At 33.5% G+C, this 25,255-nt stretch overlaps 1 protein-coding gene across 4 annotated transcripts in view; it reads left to right on the forward strand.

Moving 5' to 3' along the window:
- Positions 1-25,255, forward strand: part of LOC114324193 (uncharacterized) — a 208,811-nt gene that overhangs the window by 67,632 nt on the left and 115,924 nt on the right. The window contains exon 1 of one of the 4 annotated variants that reach the window (XM_028271958.2): positions 4,084-4,287. The exons of 2 other annotated variants lie outside the window; for them this stretch is intronic. In XM_028271958.2, the coding sequence (XP_028127759.1) occupies positions 4,236-4,287 (52 nt within the window). In that variant the 5' untranslated portion in view covers positions 4,084-4,235. Of the gene's footprint in view, positions 1-4,083; positions 4,288-17,039; positions 17,273-25,255 lie in introns of those variants that run through there. One more of the 4 variants, XM_028271960.2, reaches the window with a different exon arrangement.

Consider the following 25,255-nt stretch of genomic DNA (forward strand, 5'->3'; position numbering starts at 1 on the left):
ATGTGTTCTCTTAGGAAACAACGCAACGGGCAATGGAACGAATCATATTTGGGATATCAATAAGAGGCAGAGAGGCAATTTCAGAAGCACCGAGATAAGACGTAGAACGAAAATCAGGGAAATCGTGGAAGATATTAAAAAATAAAATGGCACTCGGCCGGTACATAGTCAGATATGATAATAACAGGAGGACACGAAGAATCCTAGAATTGAGATCAATATAAAGAAAGATAAATGCAATTTATAAGATACTTTCATTCAAGAGTGGATGGGAAATGGCTAACGAACAAGAAGAATATAAGGCTACAGGCTACTATTATTTTGGCATTTACCTACCTACATTTGGGACTTTTCTTAAAATTTCATGAAATTGAAAAACCTGCAAATAGTTATTAAGGTACCAAGGGTATTATAAGGATAGTGGCGACGCGTGACTTTTTCTAAAGTGTTACCAAAACCAGATGCAAAAAATCTTATTTAAAAAAATGAAGATATGGCTAAATGTATATACATATAGCTTCAATAATATCATTTTGTATATCACTTGAAACTCTCGAAAAAACAGTTGATGTTTCTAGATGTTGGCAAAATTTTTGATCTTTTTTGGCAATTAATGTTAACAATTCCCTGTAATTGCCTCGAATGTCAGAGCCGTGGCCCTCAAAATGTTCATACGGTACATATCTATTATAAGTAAGCTAAGGATATACGAGTACCTATCTATTTTTTTAACAAACTCATGTTCAGCAATATTTGCTTTAAATGCTTGGTGAAGAGAACTTTTGATTTTTGTTTTGCCAAACTGAATCAAATTGGGTATACATCTTACATGTAGGTAACGGAGAAATTTCATGTCTCTTTTTTAAAACTCTAAAACTATTTAAATCGTGAACCTGGTCCACCCATTTTTCTGTAAAAACCAGAAGACATGGCCAACAATACAGTCTATTTTTCTTGCAACCACATAACCAAGGATTTTCACTGTACCAAATAAATTTAAAATATCGAGCTAATTTTTTAAATTCCTTTTTTAAATTGTTTAAAATAGGTCTTTCATTTTCAATAATCTCATTTTATTTTTCAATCAGAATTACTTTTCAAGTAGTTGATCGATTACGCAGCGACACTCATCCATGGTGAACTGCACGCACACTTTTTATTATAGGTACTGTTAGCAAATTTAAATTTGGTAACAGCCCTACTGATTAGTGATGTTGATTATAGTTACTTTCGAGTATTCGTTCCAAATCGTTACTTTTGTATAAAGTAATCATTTACAGTATTCGTTACTTTGATTACTATGATTACTTTTGTTACTTTTGTATTTGAGTAGGTACAAACATACCTACTGAGAAATACGATTCTCGATATGATTACCGGTACTCAAAATACAAAAGTAACAAAAGTAAGCATAGTAATCAAATCATTTTTATCTCTTAAAGAGATCGGTGAAGGTCGTTGTTATATCGGAATACCTATACAAAATACGTACCTACCGAGAAATACGATTCTCGGTATGATTACCGGTACTCAAATACAAAAGTAACAAAAGTAATCATAGTAATCAAAGTATCGAATACTGTAAATGATTACTTTATACAAAATACCTTCTTCTTCTTCTTTTGCCCTTTAATTCGTCCAATTCTGAACATAGGCTTCCCCCAGTTTCCTCCATTCGCTTCTGTTTAGTGCTTTCTGTTTCCAGTGCGTTCCTCCTATCTTTTTAATGTCGTCTCCCCATCTCATCTGGGGTCGTCCTCTTGCTCTCTTTCCTGTCCATGGTCTCTATTGTTGTATCGTGCTATTCCACCTATTGTCCGTTTGTCTAGCGTTATGACCTGCGAAGCTCCATTTTAGCCTGGTTATATGTTGACCTGCGTCTTTGACTTTTGTTCTATTTCTGACCCAGTTGTTTTGCTTTTTGTCTGTCAATTTTACTCCTAACATTGCTCCCTCCATGGCTCTTTGTGTCTTTATTATTTTATCCATGTTTGCCTTGGTCAAGGTCCATGTTTGGCATGCGTATGTGAGAATTGGGAGTATGCACTGGGTATGTTATTTTGTATGTTGTATTGTAGTGCATACAAAATACCTACCTACTGAGAAATAAGATTCTCGATATTATTACCGGTACTCAAATACAAAAGTAACAAAAGTAATAATAGTAATCAAAGTAACGAATACTGTAAATGATTACTTTATACAAAATACCTACCTACTGAGAAATACGATTCTCGATATGATTACCGGTACCTATAGGTAATCCGATATAACAACGACCTTCACCAATCTGTTTAAGGGATTAAAATGATTTGATTACTATGATTACTATTGTTACTTTTGCATTTGAGTACCGGTAATCATATCGAGAATCGTATTTCTCAGTAGGTAGGTATTTTGTATAGGTATTCCGATATAATAACGACCTTCACGAAGTACGAAGTAATCAGAGTAATCAAAGTAGATAGAATAGTCGTTACTCGCTTTGTTACGATTGGTACGAAGTAATCAGAGTAATCAAAGTAATCAAAGTAGATATAATAGTCGTTACTCTCTGATACGATTGGTACGAAATAATGAAGTAATCAGAGTAATCAAAGTAGATACAATAGTCATTACTCACTCTAATACGATTGGTATGAAGTAACGAAGTAATCAGAGTAATCAAAGTAATCAAAGTAGATACAATAGTCGTTACTAGCTCTGATGCGATTGGTACGAAGTAAAGAAGTAATCAGAGTAATCAAAGTAACGATTTACCTCTGTGTATAGTAATCGTTACTTTCGGTATTCGTAAGTAACGGGTACTTTGTAACGAATAGTTACTTTTTCAACATCACTACTACTGATATACACAGCGTGCTTACGCCCATCGCTCCTTCAAAATTTTCACACTAGCCGGTCCCGAGCCGCCCGAGCGACAGCGAGATAACCATTCATTGTCACCACAAATGAGACTGGTAACAGAATATAATAAAGTGCAACTGAGTCACATAAACTCGCCAATATTTTCGTGTGTCTGGCTATTTACTGAATTAGGTACTATCAACACATAATATAATAATATATTTCTATTGGTAAAAATAAAATAAAATAATAAATGGAATTATTCATCGTCATAAAATACATATTTATTTGCAAAATTTTTAACTGTTACCAATGGTAACAGTGGTTACATGGACGCTTCGCCAGTGGGATAATAACGCTTGAGGTCAATGGTGTATATACCGAGGTCCTTTGGCCCGAGGGATATACGTTGACCTAAAGCGTTATTATCTATAATACCCGTGGTGCCTTCAACGTTTAATGTCCGACGAAATTATTCTTTATATGCAAAAAATTTGAATGAATTTTGAATTAATTAGTTTTTAAATAAGTACATTTACCAGCAATAGTTGTAACGTAATTGTGGTAACCGTAGTTTCACTTAGGTTGTTATTTGTCAACTTAACAGTATTTAACTAGTTACTTAAATTTAATGCCCTAGGGCATTATATCATACTTAACTGACTTCGAAATCATGTCATTATTTGTCAAATAATATACCAGTCGGACATTAAAAATATATTAATAATAATTTAATATAGGTACCTAAGTGTTCCATTCCTTTATAAAGTAGATACATCACATACTAACTAGTTCCAGTGGTGGATCTAGACATTTACCTTGGGGGAATTTTCCTTGGGGAGGAGAAACTTCCAATAAAACACCAACCAATCGCCATAAAAAAGATAAACTCAAACTACATACATAAAAGACATATAAATAATAACTTGCGTTCCCCTTAATTAATTAATTTTCCTAACTAGCGGGTTTATTGGGTTGATTTTGACTATCTACGTTTTAAGTCTAAGCTAATATATTTTAGACAGCCAATATGTTTTAACAATATTTTCTTTTATTTTGGACCTTCATGAAAACATGAGAACTTTTGAACTTCCCCTATTTCCATCCCCGCCTCCCCTGTACCAGCAGATCCTCTACTGTACGATGTGAGATGAGTTTTATGTGTAACCTACTTTATTATTCGATTGATCTTATTAATGTGCACCCTTCTGACGTACGAACAATGACGTCCCTTCTTTTTCTTTGCACGAGAAACATGGCAACACTGCCTTCCAATCGGGCCAATGTAATATCGTAATATCATTTAGGTGAGCGCCGGTAAACAGTGTCACGTTTAAAGAAATAGTTCAAGTTGCAAGTGTTTTGGCGGTGATTTTTTGAAAAAAAAAATGGGTTTGTGGAGACGGTATCCGCGTGTGCCATCAGTGAATGACTTTAACAGTAAGTTTTTAAGTTAAATTGTGGGGAAAATGTTTGTTTATGTACCTAACCTATCGCAAGCACGACTTATAAATATCGATTGGAGGAAAATTCCACGATTTTGGGGAAGAGACGCCGGTAAACAAAATTGTTATCGCTTGAATAACAAGACAAATTAGCATTATTAATGTGGAATTTTTTATTGAGGACACGGGTAGTTAATTATCTATGCTGTTACTTTAGATAATTCATTAAATATTTTTCTAAACTTTTCTGGGTTCATTAGTTTTATAAGCGGAATTTTTCCCGCTGCTGAACTTAATGAAACCAATAAAGATATAATAAGTAATCAATCAGTACGTTATTGCTTAATGGAATGCAATTGGGAATTGTACAGAGGTGTAAAGTTCAAGTATTATTTCACAAGAATTTTGCTGCATTTCGACAAATGCGTCTAATGATTTTATTGAAACTCCACATCATCTTTAGTAGACAGATTATGCGATATATATTTTTTTCAAAAACACGAGTTGTTGTGTCTTGCTTTGTTTTTCCTGTTAATCAGAAGTGGCCATGGAGCATTTGATATTGTCTTGGTATCCGGTTTTTCGGATCTTCAATATTTGCGATCTTTTTTTTGCAATTTTTTATTACTAAGTTCTTGTGCAATATTTAGGTAGCTTAATCCAATCTGCGAAAAATCAACGACTTCACGTAAAAACCTTAGAGGGCAGTCAATGAGGGTATTTGGCTGCAAATTCCATCCTACTACATCGATTTACTTAATATTTTCGCAGTAAGTAGGGAATAGCTCAAGAAACAAAGTCTACCCTATGCCGATGTGCGCTTTTATCTTGGGGTGGTTCCCACCCCTTCTCGGGGGTGAAAAATGTTTTGGTTAAAAGAGCCACGGAAGAGGCTAGAGAACCTAATTTTAGGCAAACATTTTTCTATGATTATTGTTTGGCCATTGGCCATTTTGGCCAAAACATTGGCCATTTTCATTGAAAAATGACACCTTTTCGGACGGATTTTCGAATACCTTAAAAACTAGGCATCTAACAAAAAAACTATATAAAACATTTCTGTAGGTTATAAAAATACAAAGACATTCGATCCCTCATAAATCTTCTAGTTAAAATACAAAGAGGCATGTGGTAGGTAAGAAGAGTTTGTTTTTTTGTTGCATGCTCAAATCGGTGTATTCAACTTGAAATAACACAGAAACTGTCGATTTAAGGTGTTTAATGATACTAATAACTTTTGTAGTGCTTGAAAAGACCTTTAAAATGAGCAATACTAAATTTTATTACATTCAAACTACGCAAGATATTCTGCAAAAAATTTAATGACTAATTTATTTTAAGAACAAATGAGAAGTATATTTAACCCCTCACCCATCACAATTTAAATACATCGTTTTCCTTCTACAATACTTGTTACTATAGAGTTATTTCTATGTTCAAAACGTTGGACTGGATTCAGATGAATGGTTTTTGAAAAAAAAAAAGATCAAATTATAGAGCTCATTTTTAAATTTTCTTAAAAATCTTCCTTTTCCTCCATGTAACTCGAAAAAGATAAGAGATACGAAAAGAAGATACCACACAAAAATGTAGGGCTTTTTCAGATAAAAATTTCTTTTTTATTTTTCATTACTGTATCTCTTATCATTTTCCAGTTACATGGAGACAAATGAAGATTTTTAAGAAAATTTAAATTTAAGAAAAAGGAAGATTTTTAAGAAAATTTAAAAATGCGCTCTATAATTTGATCTATTCTTTTTCGAAAACCATTCATTTTATACCCGTCCAACTTTTGAACATACAAATAACACTATAATATAAGGTATTGTAGAAGGAAAACGATGCATTTTCATTTTGGTGGATGGGGGGTGCATTTACATTAGTTATCAATTTTGTTTGCAGCATATATCGCTTAGTTTTAATGTAATGGACCTTTATAATAGCTCATTTTAAAGGTCTTCTCAAGCACTACAAAAGATATTAGTAGCATTGTACACCTAAAATCGACCGTTTCTCTGTTATTTCAAGTTGAATACACTAATTTGAGAATGTACCAAAAAACAAACTATTTTCACCTACCATATCTCTTTTTGTATTATAACTAGAAAATTTATGAAGGCAAGTGTCTCTTTGTTTTTTTTTTATAACCTACAAAAATGTTTAATATAGTTTTTTTAGTTAGATGCATAGTTTTTAAAGTATTCGCATAAATCCGTGCGAAAAGGTATTATGTTTCAATGCAAATGGCCAATTTTCAACCACGAATATCTCAAAAAATATTGAGTTTTCAAAAAAAAATTATAGAACAGTTTTTGCTTAGAATTAGGTTCTCTAGCGAATTCCATGGTAATTTTAACCAAAAAATTTTTCATTCCTAAGAAGGGGTGGGAGCCACCCCCAAGATAAAAGCACACATCGGCATAGTGTAGACTTCGAATAAGTAGATAAGTAGAGGCTATTCGCTCCGAGCGTTAACAAAGTGTCAAAGCAAAATCGACCGACCTGCTCATGGTGGCGGTTTTTTGAAATTTTATAAGGACGCTTTGTGTATGTTTAAATGAGACATTTAAAAAAATTTCGTGTCACGCTAGTGATATTATGTATTAATATAAACAGAAAATAAAAACGCACTATAAATTCTTCACTTTCCAATATTGATTATCAGTTTGATTTTGTATGCATAACCTCACTATCGCAGTTTATGTCAATAAATATTTATTAACGAAAAAGAAAATATTTTGTTGCACTATAAATTACAGTATAAATTAATAACTAATGAATTCTAACAATTGTATTCGGTTATTATCACTACAAAATAAAATATTCAAGTTTAACAAAATAATCCCATAAGACTCAATGTTAAAACGTCCTTACAAAATCTGACAGCGTATCACGTGACTGTACGTAGAGGGGAGACGCACGGAGCCAATTCCCAAAATTTCATTAAAATCCATGCAGTAGGATAGAATTCGGAGGTAATATTAATATCCTATTCTTGCTCCCATTGACTGGCGTATTATACAGGTTTTCGAAGGTTCTAAAAAGTATATGCAGGATAGCTGATGGATGACAAATCCTTAAAGAAGTCCAGCTCATTTTACTCTATTGTACTATCGCTCAGCGCAGAGCTACCTCAAATTTTATTATTCTGATCTTTAAGGGGACTAACATTGTTGTAAATGCTATTTCCTACAATATCTTTTTCGCAGAGTTTTTCGTGCGGTCGATATTTTTCAAGTTAAGGGGGAAACAGTGGAAGGGGTGGGAAAGCATAAGTGTTGAATTATTATTATTATAAACTTTACGACATATCTTCAAATTATATTTTATACCACTTTCTTTCTAAAATGAATATTTAAGGTCGTACATATGCGGAAACTACGGTGAAGAAGTGACCAGTGATAATGGAGAAAGACTCATTAGTCTATGCCAACAATTTAACTTAAAAATTTTTAAACGGTTTCTATCCCCACAAGGACATACACAAGTTCACTTGGCATCAAGATACAAGCCAACTACGATCGATTATAGACTATATTATAATAAAACAAAAATCGTAGAAAAAAATAGAGGTGTAGAATGCGGATCTGGCCATTACCTACCAATATCTCGAATCCAAATTTCCTTCAAACATGCAATAAATAAAACGTCGAAAGAGAAAAAAGAAATGATCAAACAATCCAAATTTAAACTAATTAGGCTACGTGACGACAGCACCAGGTTCCTATACCAGAACAGACTGGATCAAAAACTTGATCAAACTCAACATGTTGCACCAATACAATATACGACAAAATAACATTTGCGATAAAGGAAGCAGCCAGTAAAGCACTAAGCATGGAGGAGATAACAAATACTCAGAAAAATAACAATATAATCTGGAGCAATAAAGTTGAACAACAGAAACAAATAAAACAACAGAAATATCATAAATGGTTGAAATCACAAAACACATAGGTGTGATAAAACCCAATACCGCCAAGAATTAACCAAATATAAAAAAATGTTAACAAAAAATGAGAACGATACCTGGGAAAAGAGATGTAACGAAGTGGAATGTCATCTAGGTGGAAGCAGATCCTCATAAGCTTGGAGTTTAATTCTAAATCTAAGAAATGATAGAAATAATACAAACCTTCAAATTATTTATGGATTTAAAGAGATGGAAAACCCACTACAAAGAAGAGCTTCAAGAAAAAAACTGCAAGAACTATCGCTGTATTATTGTAACCAGCACCTTTAGTAGATTATGTGGAAAAACTTTAAAAACTCTAATAGAAAATGAATGTGCACCTTTAGAGATCGAACAACAAGCAGGATCCCGATCAGGAATATCCTGAATCGACCATATCTTCACGCTTAACCAACTCAAAGAAAAAAAAGTAGGCAGAAACAGAGAAATACATTTACTATGCGTCGATCTAACTAAGGCATATATGATACCGTACCACTTTCTGTAAATCATGGCAAGTCCTGAAAAAATCCCCTATTAATATAACTTTAATAAAAGCAGTGCAAAAATTCTATAACAACATCCAAGCAAACATAAAAATCAACAAGAGTTTATCCAATAGCTTCATGGTGAATAAGGGAATACGACAGGGATGCAACTTATCACCAACACAGTTTAAAATCTATATAAATAAGGTCTTGAATAAGTGGCGTAAATTATGTGCTGGAACGGGGATATGGCTAAGCGACGACTCAACACTATACACACTGCATTTTGCCGACGATCAGGTGGTGATTGCCCAGGATAAAGATGATCTAATATTTATGACAAACCGACTGTTTCGAGAATACAAAAAATGGGGCCTATATGTTAATATAGAGAAAACCAAATGTATGTGTATAGGAGGACAGAAAAGTGAGTTACAACTAGAGGATGACATGGTTGTCGAGCCAAGCTCTGATTATGTATACCTCGGAACGAGAATCCAACAAAGTCGAAGGAAAGAATTCGAAATAGAGGAAAGAATTATGAAAGGACAGAAAGTAATAGGAGCTTTGAACTCACTACTTTGGTCAGAAACCATATCAACAGAAAATAAACCACAGCTGTATAATAGCATCTTTAAAAGCGTGGTACTGTATGGATGTAAAACCTGGCAACTGAATAGGCGAACAGAACAAAAGTTGGTCGCACTGAAAATGGACTTCTGGCGAAGATCGGCCTGCATCTCTAGAGTCTCACATATACCGAATGAACGAATACGAAATATTATGAATAGGAAAACAAACATAGAAGAAGTCCAACAAAACAACTTTGTTGGTATGGGCATGTACAAAGAATGGAGCAACATTGACTCTCAAAGCTGATAATGGGATGGTAACATCCGGAAAGAAGGAAAAGGGGCAGACCGATAACTACCTGGATAAGTGGAATCCAGAAAGCAATATCTGAGAGAGCTCTACGACCAGGAGATTGGACAGATCGACGCGGCTGGAAAATAGGAACCAGAAGGCGCAGGACGCTATAAACCGGTGTTATTACATATGCGGTAAGTAAAGGGGCCAGCGTAAGAGCATGCATATATAGAAATGGTTTTTGTTTAATATCTCGTCCATTTTAAACTGTTCGACGAAATGGCATATTATTAAAGTCACGATTGCGATTTCCTACAATTTGTTATTTGCAATTTTTTTTGCGGTCTATATTTTCCGAGTTAAGGGGAAAAATAATCTTCTTCTTTAGGTGTCGTGTCCGTATTCAGGCGTTGGCCGCCATCATGTTTATAATTTCCCAAAACCCTTCTCTACCGGCTGCTGCGCGAAATAATTCTTCTACTGTGGAACCACACCATTGTCTAATATTACGCAACCATGAAAGCTTCTTTTGACCAATCCATCTCTTTCCCTCCACATTTTTGCTTGTGTTATAAGGCGAAGTAGATGGTATTTAGGTCCTCTAATAATATGACCAAAGTATTATGTTTTTCTCCTCTTTATCATGTTTATGAGCAGACGTTCTGAATTCATCATTTGGAGAACATTGTCATTGGAAATGTGCGAAACACGCGATATCTTTAGGATTCGTCGATAGCACCACAATTCGGATGCTTCTAATTTGTTTAACATTGTGGTTTTCAACATCCATGTCTCACAACCATACAATAAGATAGACCACACATAACATTTCAGGACCTTCTTGTGAATATTCATCGACAGGTTTCTGTTACATAAAACTGGTAACTAATTGTAATTATTGAATTATCAAATCTCGTTTACTATTAACTTTACGACATAAATGTACATACAAAAAAATTGTATTTTATACAATTTTGATTTCTTTGATTTTTTTATTACAATCAACGTTTAAGGTCTTACGCCTATAGCATGAACAGGAACGAACCTGTGACCTTAATTTAATAAAAGAAATCAAATATGTAGATCAAAGTTGTATAAGTAATATAATTCTCTCCATTTTTTTATGCTCATTTATGTCAGTAGAGTTAATAATAAACCAGATATTCAATAATAATTATCCTTCCCTCTCCTTCCCCTATTTTATCTTTAGAACTCTAAAAATATCAAGTACACGAAAAATTTGCAAAAAATAATTGTAGGAATAAGAATTTTTATTAAAATCTTTTCTTATTATCTTTATGTTCTCTCTCTGTCGTATTCCATACCCCCTTGTGGAGTATTGGGCGCTTATGCGTTTCTTGGCCAAAAGTGTAAGATTGATGTCTGGCCGGAACAGCGTATCTTCTTTTGTTTTTATTCTCTAAATAAACTGTGTACTAGTTCCTTTCATTCTCTTCTATTTTTTGCTATATTTTGACTTCACCCCATCTTAGTCCAATTTTTTCGTATTCTCTCGTCGTTGTTCTTTTCCAGCTGTTGTCTAGTCTTCCTCTCTTTTTTCCCCCCTCTGGTTGGCATTCAAATTCTTGTCTTGCAATGCTGCCTTGATCTTTTTCCTGAAAGTGTGGCCAATCCATTTCCATTTTTTTGCTTGACTGTAGTAGATATGTTAGTGTGTTTTGTTCTTTGCCAACTCTCTGTATTAGTTCTGTATTAGAGATTTGTTTATGTTAATACAAACTAATTATATGATTTACATAGTTAAATCAATTTTCCCAGATCTAATAACTGTTTAAATTTCAAGTTTCTTGACATCATGAAGTTAAATTTATCGTTCACCTCATTACTCATCGCTGTGTTAATAGAAAAGGTGTTAAATTCTTTTTTCAGGGATATTTTTAGACTGGGATACGATACTGAATAAAAAATTCAACAATAAAATGTTTCCATTGATTCGCCTCACACATGTTAAAAAGTACAGTGTGATTCAACGAGACATCAAAATAATATAAACAAGTTTTAAGTTACTATTAACGAGTTATGGCACATCAATTATTTATAGATACAATCTAAAATATAGGGTGAAATTCACATGCAATCAAATTATTTCTGTCCTTTTGAAAATCTATAAAAAAACCCTGAGACCCGTTGAATTTTATATTATAAATATACATATGTTTTGGAGTTAGTAAAAAAATTTCAGGAAGCTGCTAATGTAGATAATAAAAAACGAGAAAACTGAAGAGTCTGTAGTTAATGAACTTATAGAACAGGGAATTTAGAACCAAAAGCACCGTGGATTTTTAAACACGGCACCTATTGACTTGCAATTTTTTGCATTGTTTTCGAGATGATGATAATGCCAGGAATAGCTATTTGTATAACAAGGGAGGAAAGTGCTACCTTTCCTCCCGAGAATGAAGTTTACTGCCCGACGCGTAGCGGAGGGCAGTAATCATTCAAGGGAGGAAAAGGCACTTTACTCCCATGTTATACATATGGTTTTTCCACCTTCCTCAAATAACAAGTCATTTTTTCATTTCTACTTAATTTATTTACGTAACTAACCAACAAAATTTATTAGAACTAAAACTAACAAGTAGGTACAATATAACTGTCAACTGTCAAATATACGTCAAATTATTAATGTAAACATTGTTAAATCAAAATTACAATTTACTGTTTTTTACCATTCTACAGAATACAGGGGGTTTTATAAATAAACGTTAAAATGTATAGATACTTACGTAATAGAAAATAGATATTGTACAGGGCGTCCATAAGTTGTATTTCATGAATGAAATACCATGACGTCACTTTTACTTTTCCTCCCTAGGGAGGAAAAAATTTTTCCTCCCTAGGGAGGAAAAGTACAACTTTGCTCCCTAAAATCAGGTCCGGAAAAGTATACTTTCGGTAGAGGTAGGTGGAAAAAAAATTTACTATATAAAAATGGGTGGAAATGCATAATTCCATTTTAAAGTGCATAAATCACATTCAAAAGTGCATAAAAAAGTCAAAATCAGTACATTAAGGGCCAGATTTTGTTGCTCGGGTGGTTTTTGGGATCGCTAAACATGAATACGCCATCAGAACCGACTCTCCGAAACACTTGGTAGCCAGGGTCCCTGCTAAGGCACATATTCTAAAGTTTCGAGAGTTTTCAGCACTAAATTAACGCAGACTACTTGGGAGTTTTGAGGGTTACTGAATTCGACTAAGCCATCAGAACCGATCCCCGGAGCACCTGGTGTCCAATGTCAACGCTTACTAACAATAAATTAATGCAAAGAAAGTACATATACATAGCATTCACACTGTACACAATCGAAGGGTCGGTTTTGATATCATATTCGTATTCATCAACCCGAAAAATCCCGAGTAATCTGTTTGCATTAATTTACTGTCAAAACTCTCGAAACTCGGAAAGTAAGAAATAGATAAAAAAATAAAACTAAAGGTACCTATACAATGCACTATTTGTACCAACTTTATTACATGCAAGTGTGACTCGGGTAAACAATGTAAAAATAGACAATACAATAAACGCATCGAAGATGAAGCAGTTGAGAAAAATAGCAGAAATTGAACCGAATAAGAAATAAAGATATTAGAAGAAAATTAAAATGGTATGGACACATTAACAGAATGGACCAGGGAAAATTACCAAAGCAGGTGATGGAATCAAAAAGATATGGTAAAAGAAGAAAAGGGAGGCCAAGGAAAAGATGGATCGATCAGATTATAGAAATTGGACAGGAAACAGGAAAAACATATTAACAAATGAGAGAGATAGAAAACGCCCGCAAGAACTGGAAGAGATAGATACAGAATGAATAAAACTTCCGATGCCCATGAGGGGCATAAGGAGTTTCGAGAAAGAAGAAGAAGAACTTTCTAAACTCCAGAGTTGACGTGTAGTGAACCTGGGCACTAGGTGTTTTGGAGGTTGGTTCTGATGGCGTATTATTCGTATTTGGCAGTCCCAAAAATCACAAATCCTCGAGTAATCTGTTTGCATTAATTAAGTGCCGAAAACCCTCGAAACTCTAGAAGATGGCATGCCTTAGCATTGACCCTAGACACCAGATGCTCCGAGGGTTGGTTCTGGTGCTATATTCGTGATCAGAGACCCTAAAACACCCTGAGTAATCTCTTTGCATCAATTTACTATGGAAAATCCTAGAAACTCCAGATGATATGCCTTAGCAGTAAACCTGGGATCCCGTTACTCTGGGGGACGAGGACAGTCTGATGACGTTCTGGTAACGTTCATATTCAGCGAGGCAAAGAGCAGCTGTAACGAATTACATCCATACACTCATAGTTTGTTAATATTGCAAAAATTGAATGTATCGGCTGGAATTTTTGATTATCGACTGGTAGGAACTGGCAATTTGGAATTTGAACTGACGAATTGTCTGTGCAATTACTGGAAGACTTGAAGGCTTGCCTTGACTGATAGTCTAAGAGCTAGTGAACCCTCCGACTAACGGTCGTCCTGTAAGGCTAGAAATTTTTCTAGTGATAATTCATAGCACACCAAGGCTAAAAACTATGACCTGGCAGGCATCACGTGTATCTACCAGGTGAATCGAAAAGTGCAAATTTAGGGAGTAAAATAAACTTTCTCCTGTAAGATTTAAATTTGAGTATGTGATTGAGTAAGTCATTTAGAAGAAATGTGTACAATGACAGGCGATTCTGAAGATCATAAGACCTTGCCAGGCGAGGGGAAAGATTAGGGGTTTTTCCTAAAATAATTTTGTTTGCATCGAACAAATTTTTTTTTTTGAATCATTCCAAACAGAAAAGGTCTTTAGTGATTTTTCTCTTAAGTTAATAGTTTTTGTTATATAAGCGATTGAAAATTTTGAAAATTGCGAAATCGGCCATTTTTAACCATAAATCGGACATTTAACTAAAAATTTCAAAGTTGCCAAGGTAGGTAGATATTCTTTAAACGTTGATTGATGAAATCCCAAAAAATTTTTTGCAATACGATATCGGAAACCCCTTTGTTTTTTAATTGCTAATCAAGCGGGCGCGGCACTGAAGTATGAGGACGTTTGAGTTGGCATAAATTCATTATCTCGAGAATGGCAAATTTGAAGAGAAATCCTCAGACAGGTCGATTTTTATTTTTAAATTAGGACTTTTTGGCATATATATAATACTAGTGACGTCATCCATCTGAGCGTGATGACGTAATCGATGATTTTTTTAAATGAGAGTAGGGGTTGTGTGATAGCTCATTTGAAAGGTTATTTAATTCTCTATTCACTAATATAAACAATGCCATAATTATTTATACAGGGTGTACAAAAAAAATTTTTTTATTAAATTAACTTTGATTAAATTTGACAAATAGAAGAAAATTTTTTTTTGTACACCCTGTATAAATAATTATGTTAATGTTTATATTACTGAATAGAGAATTAAATAATATTTCAAATGAGCTATCACACAACCCCTACTCTTATTTAAAAAAATCATCGATTACGTCATCACGCCCAGATGGATGATGTCACTAGTATTATATATATGCCAAAAAGTCCTAATTCAAAAATAAAAATCGACCTGTCTGAGGATTTCTCTTGAAATTTTCCCATTCTCAAGATAATGAATTTATGCAAACTTAAACGTCCTCACTTATACTACAGTGTCGCGCCCGCTTGATTAGCAATTAAAAAAAAAAACAAAGGGGTTTTCGATATTTTATTGCAAAAAACTCTTCGGGATTTCATAAATCAATGTTTAAAGAATATCTGTGTACCTTGGCAACATTGAAATTTTTAGATAAATGTCCGATTTAGGGTTAAAAATGGCCGATTTCGCAATTTTCAATCGCTTATATAACAAAAACTGTTAACTTAAGAGAAAAATCGCTAAAGACCTTTTTTGTTTGAAATGATTAAAAAAACCTAAAAAAAATTTGTTCGATGCAAAAAGAAGAGTTTTAGGAAAAACCTCTAATCTTTCCCCTCGCCTGGCAAGGTCTTATGCTCTTCAGAAGCGCCTGTCATTGTACACATTTCTTCTAAATGTCTTACTCAAACACATACTTTAATTTAAACCTTACAGGATAAAGTTTATTTTACCCCCTAAATTTGCACTTATCGATTCACCTGGTAGATACACGTGCACCACTGATGCCTGCCAGGTCATGGTTTTTAGCCTTGGTGTGCTATGAATTATCACTATACAAATTTCTAGCCTTACAGGATGACCGTTAGTCGGAGGGTTCACTAGCTCTTAGACTATGATGTTATTAAAATTATCAACAATATGAGGAAGCTCATTTGATTTTTTAACAGAAAATATGATTAAATTGAGAGTAGAGATAGCATCGAATGGCCTGCTCCCCTGCTCGGCGTGCTCGGTCACCAAATTTGCCTCTTTAATGTTTTTATGGGAACACCTAAAATTCAAAAGCTATAGAACACTATCCGTATGTTTGGAAGATTTACGTCAACGAATTCTCACTGAATGCCTACGAAAAATGGCTCCAATATACCTTTATCATTCTATGGACGCCAGAGAGAGCACGCCGATATTAATCCTAAAATTTATTTCTGTTTATAAATAGAACAAATTACATCACCGAATTAAATACATAGTTTAAAGACGAGGGTAGAGGGCATTGCAAGGGCCTTCAAACGATATCTTATTTGACCCCCATTGCTGTTAAAAATGTTGGGCTGATGCTTACTCTGATTTAGGTGTAAAAGTAAAATATATCGAAAATACCGGAAAAATGTGTCCCTCTTTAATTAAATTTTTTTCTTTCCCTGAGTTTTTAAAAATAATAATAATTGATAATGACTCTGGACCCCGATTTTTGACCCTTCGCTTCGTTATCGAACGTATTCGCTTCGTATCAGGACCTCGATTTTTGACCCTTCGCTTCGTTATCGAACGTATTCGCTTCTTGTCGTTTAGTGTACAGATAGCGAATGATCGGTAACGAAGCGTAGGGTCAAAAATCGGGGTCCTGTTTCCCTATCGTCCGGTCCCCTTGTATAAAAAAACACTTTAAAAATCGTATGTTTAACTGTAAGGACATATAAACATTTGAAACTACCTTCTACACCTAAACATTTCACGTTGTAAATAAACAAATATTCAATAATTGTGATTCCTTCACATAAAACTAAATATTTGAAAATTCGGACTTGCAAAAATTGCTTTATCGCAAATTGTATTATCTTAAATCAATTTGTAAAATATTGTTATCTAGTCTTTAAATTATGTGTCAATATATCCCTGTCGTCTTTATAGAATCTGTTGCAGTTCACGGTTACCCGACATGATTTGAACTTTCCTGTTGGACGCTGTTCAAAATTCAGTAAAGTTTTTCAACACGTATTATTTTATTTATACTTGCACTTCCAAATTATTTTTTTTTATAAATGTCAGGTATTAATTAGTCAGTAATTAATCAGTAAGTAGAATCAACTTTCGTAAACCTCGCTTATCGTTGATAATGATATTGTCAGTTTACATATTTGTTATTGTCAAGAAAAGAGCTAAACGGTGAGATATTGTTTGTCGTGAAATTATCATTGAACTTCCTAAGCTATTTAAATATATAGTGCGCTAAACCGCCTGAATTGTATTTTTCACAAAACGTTAAAAGGACCGTCAAGTCATGCGGATGATACTTAGTAAAGGTGAGTTAAAAAAATTGATTTTTTTTATTTAACTAAAAAACGATGTAAGGCGTTGTAATAACATAGCTATATTCTATTAAAAGTTACATTTAGTGTTGTATTTTTCAGTGAACGTAATCTTATTTTTTTGATATGTAGGGGGGGGGATTGGTATAAGCTAGAATTCAAGTTTGTGGGGCCGCCACCCATGATTCTGGGCCGCTATCTTAGAAAAAAGGTGTGCAAAGGGTTTTTGCTCTGTATCTCGTATACCAGCAACCCTACAGAAAAATTGATGACATTTGTATCAAATTAAATTGCCTACAGCTTTATTCCTACCTATTACTTTTTAGCACAAAATACAAAATAAAAAAGTTATATACAAAAATAACTCAAAATTCTTTAACCAATTTTCTTCTGGGTCTTATGGAATATTTTTAAGTCATTTTACAATAATGACGTTACAGCAATTTTATAGAAGATTCTTCAACGAAAAATTTCCACTAAGAATTTGTTTAATTGTATTAATTCTTCTAAGAAGGATATTTTTTGTTGTAGTCATTTTTAAATATAATTACTTTACAGCAATTTTATAGAAGGTTTTTCAAAGAATAATTTTCACTAGTACTAATTTGTTTAATTTCATTAATTTATCTCTGATTTACAGGGCTTTGAAGTTGACCAGGTTCTTGAATACTTATAAAAATACGATAAAACGAATAATCAAGCTTAGTTTTCTCTTACATATTTTTTATTAATATAATTAATTTTTTATCATTGTCCTAAAATTCGTAAATTATTATTAATTTATTATCGATCCTTTACCCCACCACAAAACTTAGAATTTCATTTGTTTTTACAATAATTTCTAATCAGTGTATGTATACGAGAATCCTAATAGTAGAGGATCCGATATAAGGTCGATTTGCACCGATCTGTTTAATGGATAAAAATAATAAACCCCTCTGTGGCGCAGTGGTAAGAGCGCCTACCTTTGAAACGAAAGGTCGGGAGTTCGAATCCTACCAGGGGCAGAAATTTTTCATTTATTATAAATTAATAAATGAAAAATAGTTTCTGTCCTTGTGGGATCGGTACTCTCCGGAGGGACCGCAGACGTTCGGAAACAATTAGCGTCTCTTTGCAAAGACAATGACGTCGACTTTGTAAAGTAACAAGACACTTACTCAACACACACACTACACATTACTCCCCTGACTTAGTGATAAGTTATACAATTACGTGGCTAAAGGTTCTAATTCTAAACCAAAGCCAGAATCAGAGAAAAAAAAATAATTGGATATGTAATTTAGCATATTAACAATTACAAAAAACAAGGGTTGCCCGATCCAATCTTGTTCTAACTATAATTAATTAATAAAAATTAAAAAATGACATTTTTTATGAATTTAAAAAACAATTTTTCGACCCAGGTAGATATTATTTCAGATTTTTTGGATCATTCTAAACAAAAAAGGTCTTTTTTTAATTTTTCTCTAAATTTGATCGTTTTCGAGTTATGGTGGTAACTGGAAATTTGATCTGCTCTGGTGATGGGATTGATATCAGGAATACACTATATTCTCATAACTACTTTATTTAATTGAAGTAATACCATATAAATGTATTCAGTTGATAAGTGATTACATTATTCTGCTCTAATGGCAGCAACCTCCCAAACCTAACTAACTAATTCGACTGACCCACTAATCCCATCACCAGAGCAGATCAAATTTCCAGTTACCACCATATGGCGATCTAAGACCAGGCGAGAACGTATGGAACGAGGATGGGAGGAAAGTCGTCCAAGGATGAGGTCCAGGAGAATGGAGTGGTGAATAGTAATTTCATCGTTAAAAACAAGGACGTCAAACTGGACATTGAGCTGAAGGTACTGCTCTATATTATCACGGCAGTTCTGATCCTGAAACTGGCATGGTCACTATGGAAAGCACACCGGAGGAACCTCAAGAGGAACATTCATCAAGGACTGGCAAGATCAACAGCGAACATTGACGTGTAAAAGTGGTAAGTCCATATTGTCTATTCCTATGGTATTTCTACGATATTAGTCCTGATTCGTATAATCAATCAAATAAAGTAGTTATGAGTACCTAGTGCGTTCCTGTTAAACAAACCCCGCTTACCACCATAGAGTTATAAACAATTTAAAATTGAAAAAAGAACGAAAGATGACAATTTTCAAGGTTCAAAACACAAGTAAAAAATATAATTAATTTTTGTAATAATCAAGTACATAAATTTAAGTTCAAACCTTCTATCAGGTGTCGATAAGAATTTTAGCCACATTTTATTCTAAAACATATTTTTTTAATTGTTAATGAAGACAGTTTCTTATGGGGAGACGGGCATTAACAATTAAAAAACAATGTTTTAGAATGAAATAAGTCCAAAATACTTATCAAGAACTGATAAAATAAGGTTTGAGCTTGAATTTAGGTACTTCGTAATTTCAAAAATGATATTTTATACTTATGTTTTTGAGCCTTTAAAATAAATCGTCATCTTTCGTTCTTTTTTCAGTTTTAAATTGTTTATATCTAGAAAACGATCAACTTTAGAGAAAAATTACAAAAGACCTTTTTTGTTTAGAATGACCTAAAAAATCTGAAATAATATCTGCCCGGGTCAAAATTTTTTTTTAATTTATGAAAAATGTCATTTTTTAATTATTAATTAATAATTATAGTTAGAACAACATTAGATCGGGCAACCCTTGTTTTTTGTAATTGTTAACATACTAAGGGCCGATTGTTCAATTGGAGATTATCTTCAGAATAAAAATAATTTTCAATTAAACTTAATATTACGTTGTTCAATGCAAGTTTAACACTTAACCATCTGTTAACTAGAGATTATCTTAATCGCTCAAAAACGAAGGATTAACGGTGTTAACTAAATATTTGTAACCTTACTTTCTGGTTTTAAATTAAATATTTTCAAGAAAATTCCAAATTGGAACAACCATAGTTATTGCACTAGCTAGATATGTATGTATTTTGAATTGTTCTTTTTATAAATTTTCAGTCGTAGATAAGATTTGCAGTAATAATGCAGTAATAATCTATTACAATTTCGTGTCTCTAATAATAATGGTTATTTCTCTTTTATTTTGATGACAGAGATATGACAGAGGACGAATATTTCTTAGCTGTTTTTAATATAATTTTTTTGTCTTCAAAAAAATGTGTTTCTTAAAAAATTTATATTAGTACAAAAATAAATTAGATCTCTCAGTGTATAGGTACTTATGCTTTCTACAAATTTATGCATGATAATTATTAATTATTTATAAATACATATTTCCAGAAGTTTCGCTTTTTTCATTATGTGTAAAAATCAGGTAAAAACAAATTGGAAAAACTTTTAATGAAATTTTTGTGAAGGAATAGGAATATTTTTATAAGCTAAAAAATTAACATTACTATTTAAACATGTTTTTCTACAACCGTGTTAAAAATGCAATTTTTAGCACTCCATACGAGCGTTAAAAATGCTACTTAAGGCACTAGTGCTTTAAAATTTTTATGGCACTGCAGTTCGTATTGACCGTATAGACCGTGTATGAGTTTTTAAATCACACATTTTAACTTTTAACTCATAGTAGTTGTAATTTTAATTTTGTATGTATATTAGACACTTATTATTCAATTGTGACAATTTGCTGTAAGTGTGTTGTTTACAATTTTTTTAATAAAAGATATTTTGAATTTGAATTTGAATTTTGATGCAATGTCAAAAAATATAAAAATGGAATATCAGTCAAGTTCAAATAATAGAAAAATATTGTATGATATTCGTGTTACAAAATAAAAATTTTTAAGGCACTCATGTGAATTGCAGAACTCGCTTCGCAAATTCTGCAAACTTTCACATGCGTGCCTTAAATGTGTACTTTTAACACTTATATCATAAATAACTATTTTTTACGCAAAGTTAGCAGTTGTACTTTTAATACTTTCTTCCATTTTAAATATGTTTAATAATGTAAATTAAAATCTCTGTCAGTAGTAGTTGACATGTACTAAACACTACATGTCAAAAATCATTAACTTTATAACACAGAACACATTTTTATGTACAATTTTCATGATAAAGTTTGTTCCAAGTCGTTAATTAATAACTGGCAACGTTGTCGCCGCTTCAGTACTCGGATTTTAGTAAATCCGAAAGTTAACTAACATTGAACAACTTCTTAAAAAATAATCTTTAGATTAAATTTAATTAAAGTTTACTTAATCCATGAGTTAACTACTGATTGAACAACTGGCCCTAAATTGCACATCCAATCATTTTTATCCATTAAACAGATCGGTGCATATCGACCTTATATCGTATCTTAGACTATAAGCTTGAGCTTTTCACTTGTGCTATTACATATTTCTCCATATGCAAGTATATTGAATTGTGAGAAATACTTTGAGTTTTACCTGTGCAATTAAGAATTTTGACTTTAAGGTAAGATCCGTGAAGGCAAAAAAAATTTTCTTGGTCGAGCAAAAGTCAAAAATGATGTGGACAATGAACAATATTTACAAACTGTTTCTGAGAATATTGTAAATATTGCCGAACTATTATTATAGTGTTACTGTTAGTTGAACGGATAATGACGTTCGTCGTCTAAAACGCTGGTTTCCTCGAAAGCGGTGCCGACAAACTGCGACCGTAACACTGCGATGAATGACGTCATAAAAAATTGTACCATACAAAATAAGCGGTGGTTTCCAAGGATGCATTGGAAGCCACCGCTTACTGAGTTTGCACATTCCATTGCCGCAGTGAAGAACCTTGAATTTTTCACCGTAATCGTAACCAGCGCTTAGCAGTTTATACTCTTTAGGATCAGAAATTCTATTATCGTGCACATTTGCTTTATTTACTTAAAAGCACTCCAGGATCAGTCATTTGTGTCAAATACGACAGAGGAGGATTTGTCAAGTACGTAATGAAAGTACAAAAAAAATATTTTGGACCTTATCCATAAAATTTTTGATGACGAATCGCATAGCCAACTTTCTCTGCTTAGTAGATATTGAAGCTAAGTATCACAACGATTGTAACAGGGTGTAAGTCATGTCAATTATCCTGTCATTCAAGTTTTATATATGGTAACGTCATTGCAGAGAACTTTCTGTTTTTCCATGCCGTTTAAGGCTGCGACTCAATATCAGCAGCTTTCAAGATTAGAAAACTTAAAGTCATCCAAATGTTATGGAAACATCCTGAATTAGTTAGCGGAACAGCATTATTTCTCAGTGAGAACGTCGAGCCATTTTTGCTCACTGTCTTTGGCGAACGTTTTTTCGTCTCTTTCTTCTTCCTTAAGTGACATCTCCGCAACGGAAGTATGCAATCATCATAGCTATTCAGATTTTGTAAACGGCTGCTCTGAAAAGTTCATTTGATGTACATCCATACCATTCTCTCAGGTTGCGTAGCCACGATATTCTGCGTCTTCCTATGCGTCTTCTTCCTTGAATATGTCCCTGCATAACGAGTTGGAGCAAGTTGTATCTCTCTCCAGGTGTAATATGTCCGAAATATTACAATCGTCTTGTTTTGATTGTATTATTTAAATCTTCCATTTCTTTATTCTTTCTCAGAACCTCTTTGTTTGTGACGTGTTCTGTCTATGATATTTTCGGAATTCTTCTATACACCTATAACTCAAATGAGTCCAGTTTTTTCATTGACGCCGCATTTAAAGTGCAAGCTTCCATTCCATAAAACAAAGTCAAGAAAACGTAGCACCTACCCAACCTTAGTCTTAGCTCTAACTTTAGATCTCTTGTGTAGAGCACTTTTCTCATTTTTTTTTAAATTCGCTCTAGCCTTTTCTATTGTAATTTTAATCGCTTGGTAGTAATAATTTGTGGAGTTGATCATTATTCCAAGATATGCATATTGGTCTACTCGTTCGATATTGGTACCGTTTATGAGGATAGTCTCATTATTTCTTTGCGTTTTAGATATTCTCATAAATTTTGTCGTCTTCTTGATGTTCATTCTTCTTCTTCTTTGAGTGCCTCTCCTATCGGAGATTGGATATCATTAGGGCGATTCTAATTTTATTTACTGCTGTTTTGAACAATTCGTTAGTGGTACAGCCAAACCACTCTCTCAAATTTCTCATCCAGGACATTCTTCTACGGCCTGGATTTCTTCGTCCTTGGATTTTTCCTTGCATTATATTTTGTAGGAATGTGTACTTTTGTCCTCTCATCAGGTGGCCTAAGTATTCAAGTTTTCTCTTGTTTATACTCCGTAGAACTTCTGGCTCGTTATTTATTCTGCGTATTACTTCTTCGTTTGTAATTTTATCCACCCAACTTATTCGTAGTATACGGCGGTAGCACCACATCTCAAAGCTTTCAAGATTTTTAATATTCCTCTGTTTAAGAGTCCATGACTCAACACCGTAGAGCAAAGTACTGAATACATAGCATTTTAACATTCTAGTTCGTAGATGAATACTAATATCACGATTACAAAATAATTTTTTCATTTTTATAAAAGTAGACCTGGCAATTTCAATACGTCTTTTTATCTCGTGATTTTGGTCACCTGTTTCATTGATAAGGGTTCCCAAGTATTTGTATTCGTTTACTTTTTCAAGTTGTGTACCGTTTATTGTGATACTAGTGTCATTTATTGGATTCTTATTGAAGGTCATATATTTGGTTTTTTTGACGTTCATCCTTATGCCGTAGTTATTACATATCTCATTCATAGTTTCAACTAAATGTTGTAGATCTTCCGCTGTTCTTGCCATTATCACAGTATCGTCAGCATATCGAATGTTATTGATAACTTCTCCATTGACTATTATCCCTTCGTTTGCATATGAGAGAGCTTCTTGGCATATTTGTTCGCTGTAGATATTAAATAAGAGCGGTGACAATATACAACCCTGTCGTACTCCTCTACGTATTTCTATTTCGTCCGATGTTTGTTCTTCTATTTTTATATTAGCTCGCTGATTCCAGTACAGATTTAATATTATTTGTATGTCTCTGGTGTCAATGTTCTTACTCTCCAGGATTTCTTTGAGTTTACTGTGGCGTACTTTGTCAAAGGCCTTTTCAAAGTCTATAAAGCAGGCGTGTACCTCTTGGTTAACATCTAGGCATCTCTGTGTTAGAACGTTCAAGGCAAAGAGAGCATCCCTTGTACCTAATCCTTTTCTGAATCCCATCTGTGTATCGTTAATATCGATGTCTAGTTTTTGATAGATTCGGTTGTGAATGACTCTAAGAAATATTTTAAGCAGGTGACTCATCAAGGAGATTGTTCGATGATCTGAACATTGCATTGCCTTAGTTTTCTTCGGTATGGTGACAAACGTAGACAGCAACCATTCTTGCGGTATTATACCAGTACTGTATATTGTATTGAATATATGCAATATATTCATATGTTCATTATTAGACCGTATTTTTGGTTAAACATCGCTATTCTGTTAACCAGTCTCTGACGATCTTCAATATTTTCGGTTAAGATGACAGTGTCATCCGCATATCTAATATTGTTAATGGGAACTCCGTTCACCTTTATTCCAGCTGTTTCACCCTCAAGAGCTTGTTTTAGGATCTCTTCCGAGTAGGCATTAAAGATAACTGGAGACAATACGCATCCCTGTCTCACCCCACGTCTAATTTCAATTTTCTCTGACAACTGTTCGTTAACACGTACTTTTGCTCGCTGCTTATAGTATAAATTAGATATGATCCTGAGGTCATTGTCGTCTATCTTCTTTATTTCAGAACATTCATTAATTGTTCATGTCGTACTTCGTATCTTTATATGGTAAAAATAAAGATGATTCTCTGGATACCATGAAATAATACATTACAGTGACAGAATTTACATTAACTTGCATCGCTTCCTCAACTCAAGATGCAGCCCGTTTACACAGTCACCAAGTTTATCATCAGGTTCGGTCGTAGCTCGGCAAACACTGTGATCTGAAAGACTGGGACTGGA

The sequence above is a fragment of the Diabrotica virgifera genome, chromosome 5 (genome assembly GCF_917563875.1).
Source record: "Diabrotica virgifera virgifera chromosome 5, PGI_DIABVI_V3a".
Classification (NCBI taxonomy): Eukaryota; Metazoa; Arthropoda; class Insecta; order Coleoptera; family Chrysomelidae; genus Diabrotica; species Diabrotica virgifera.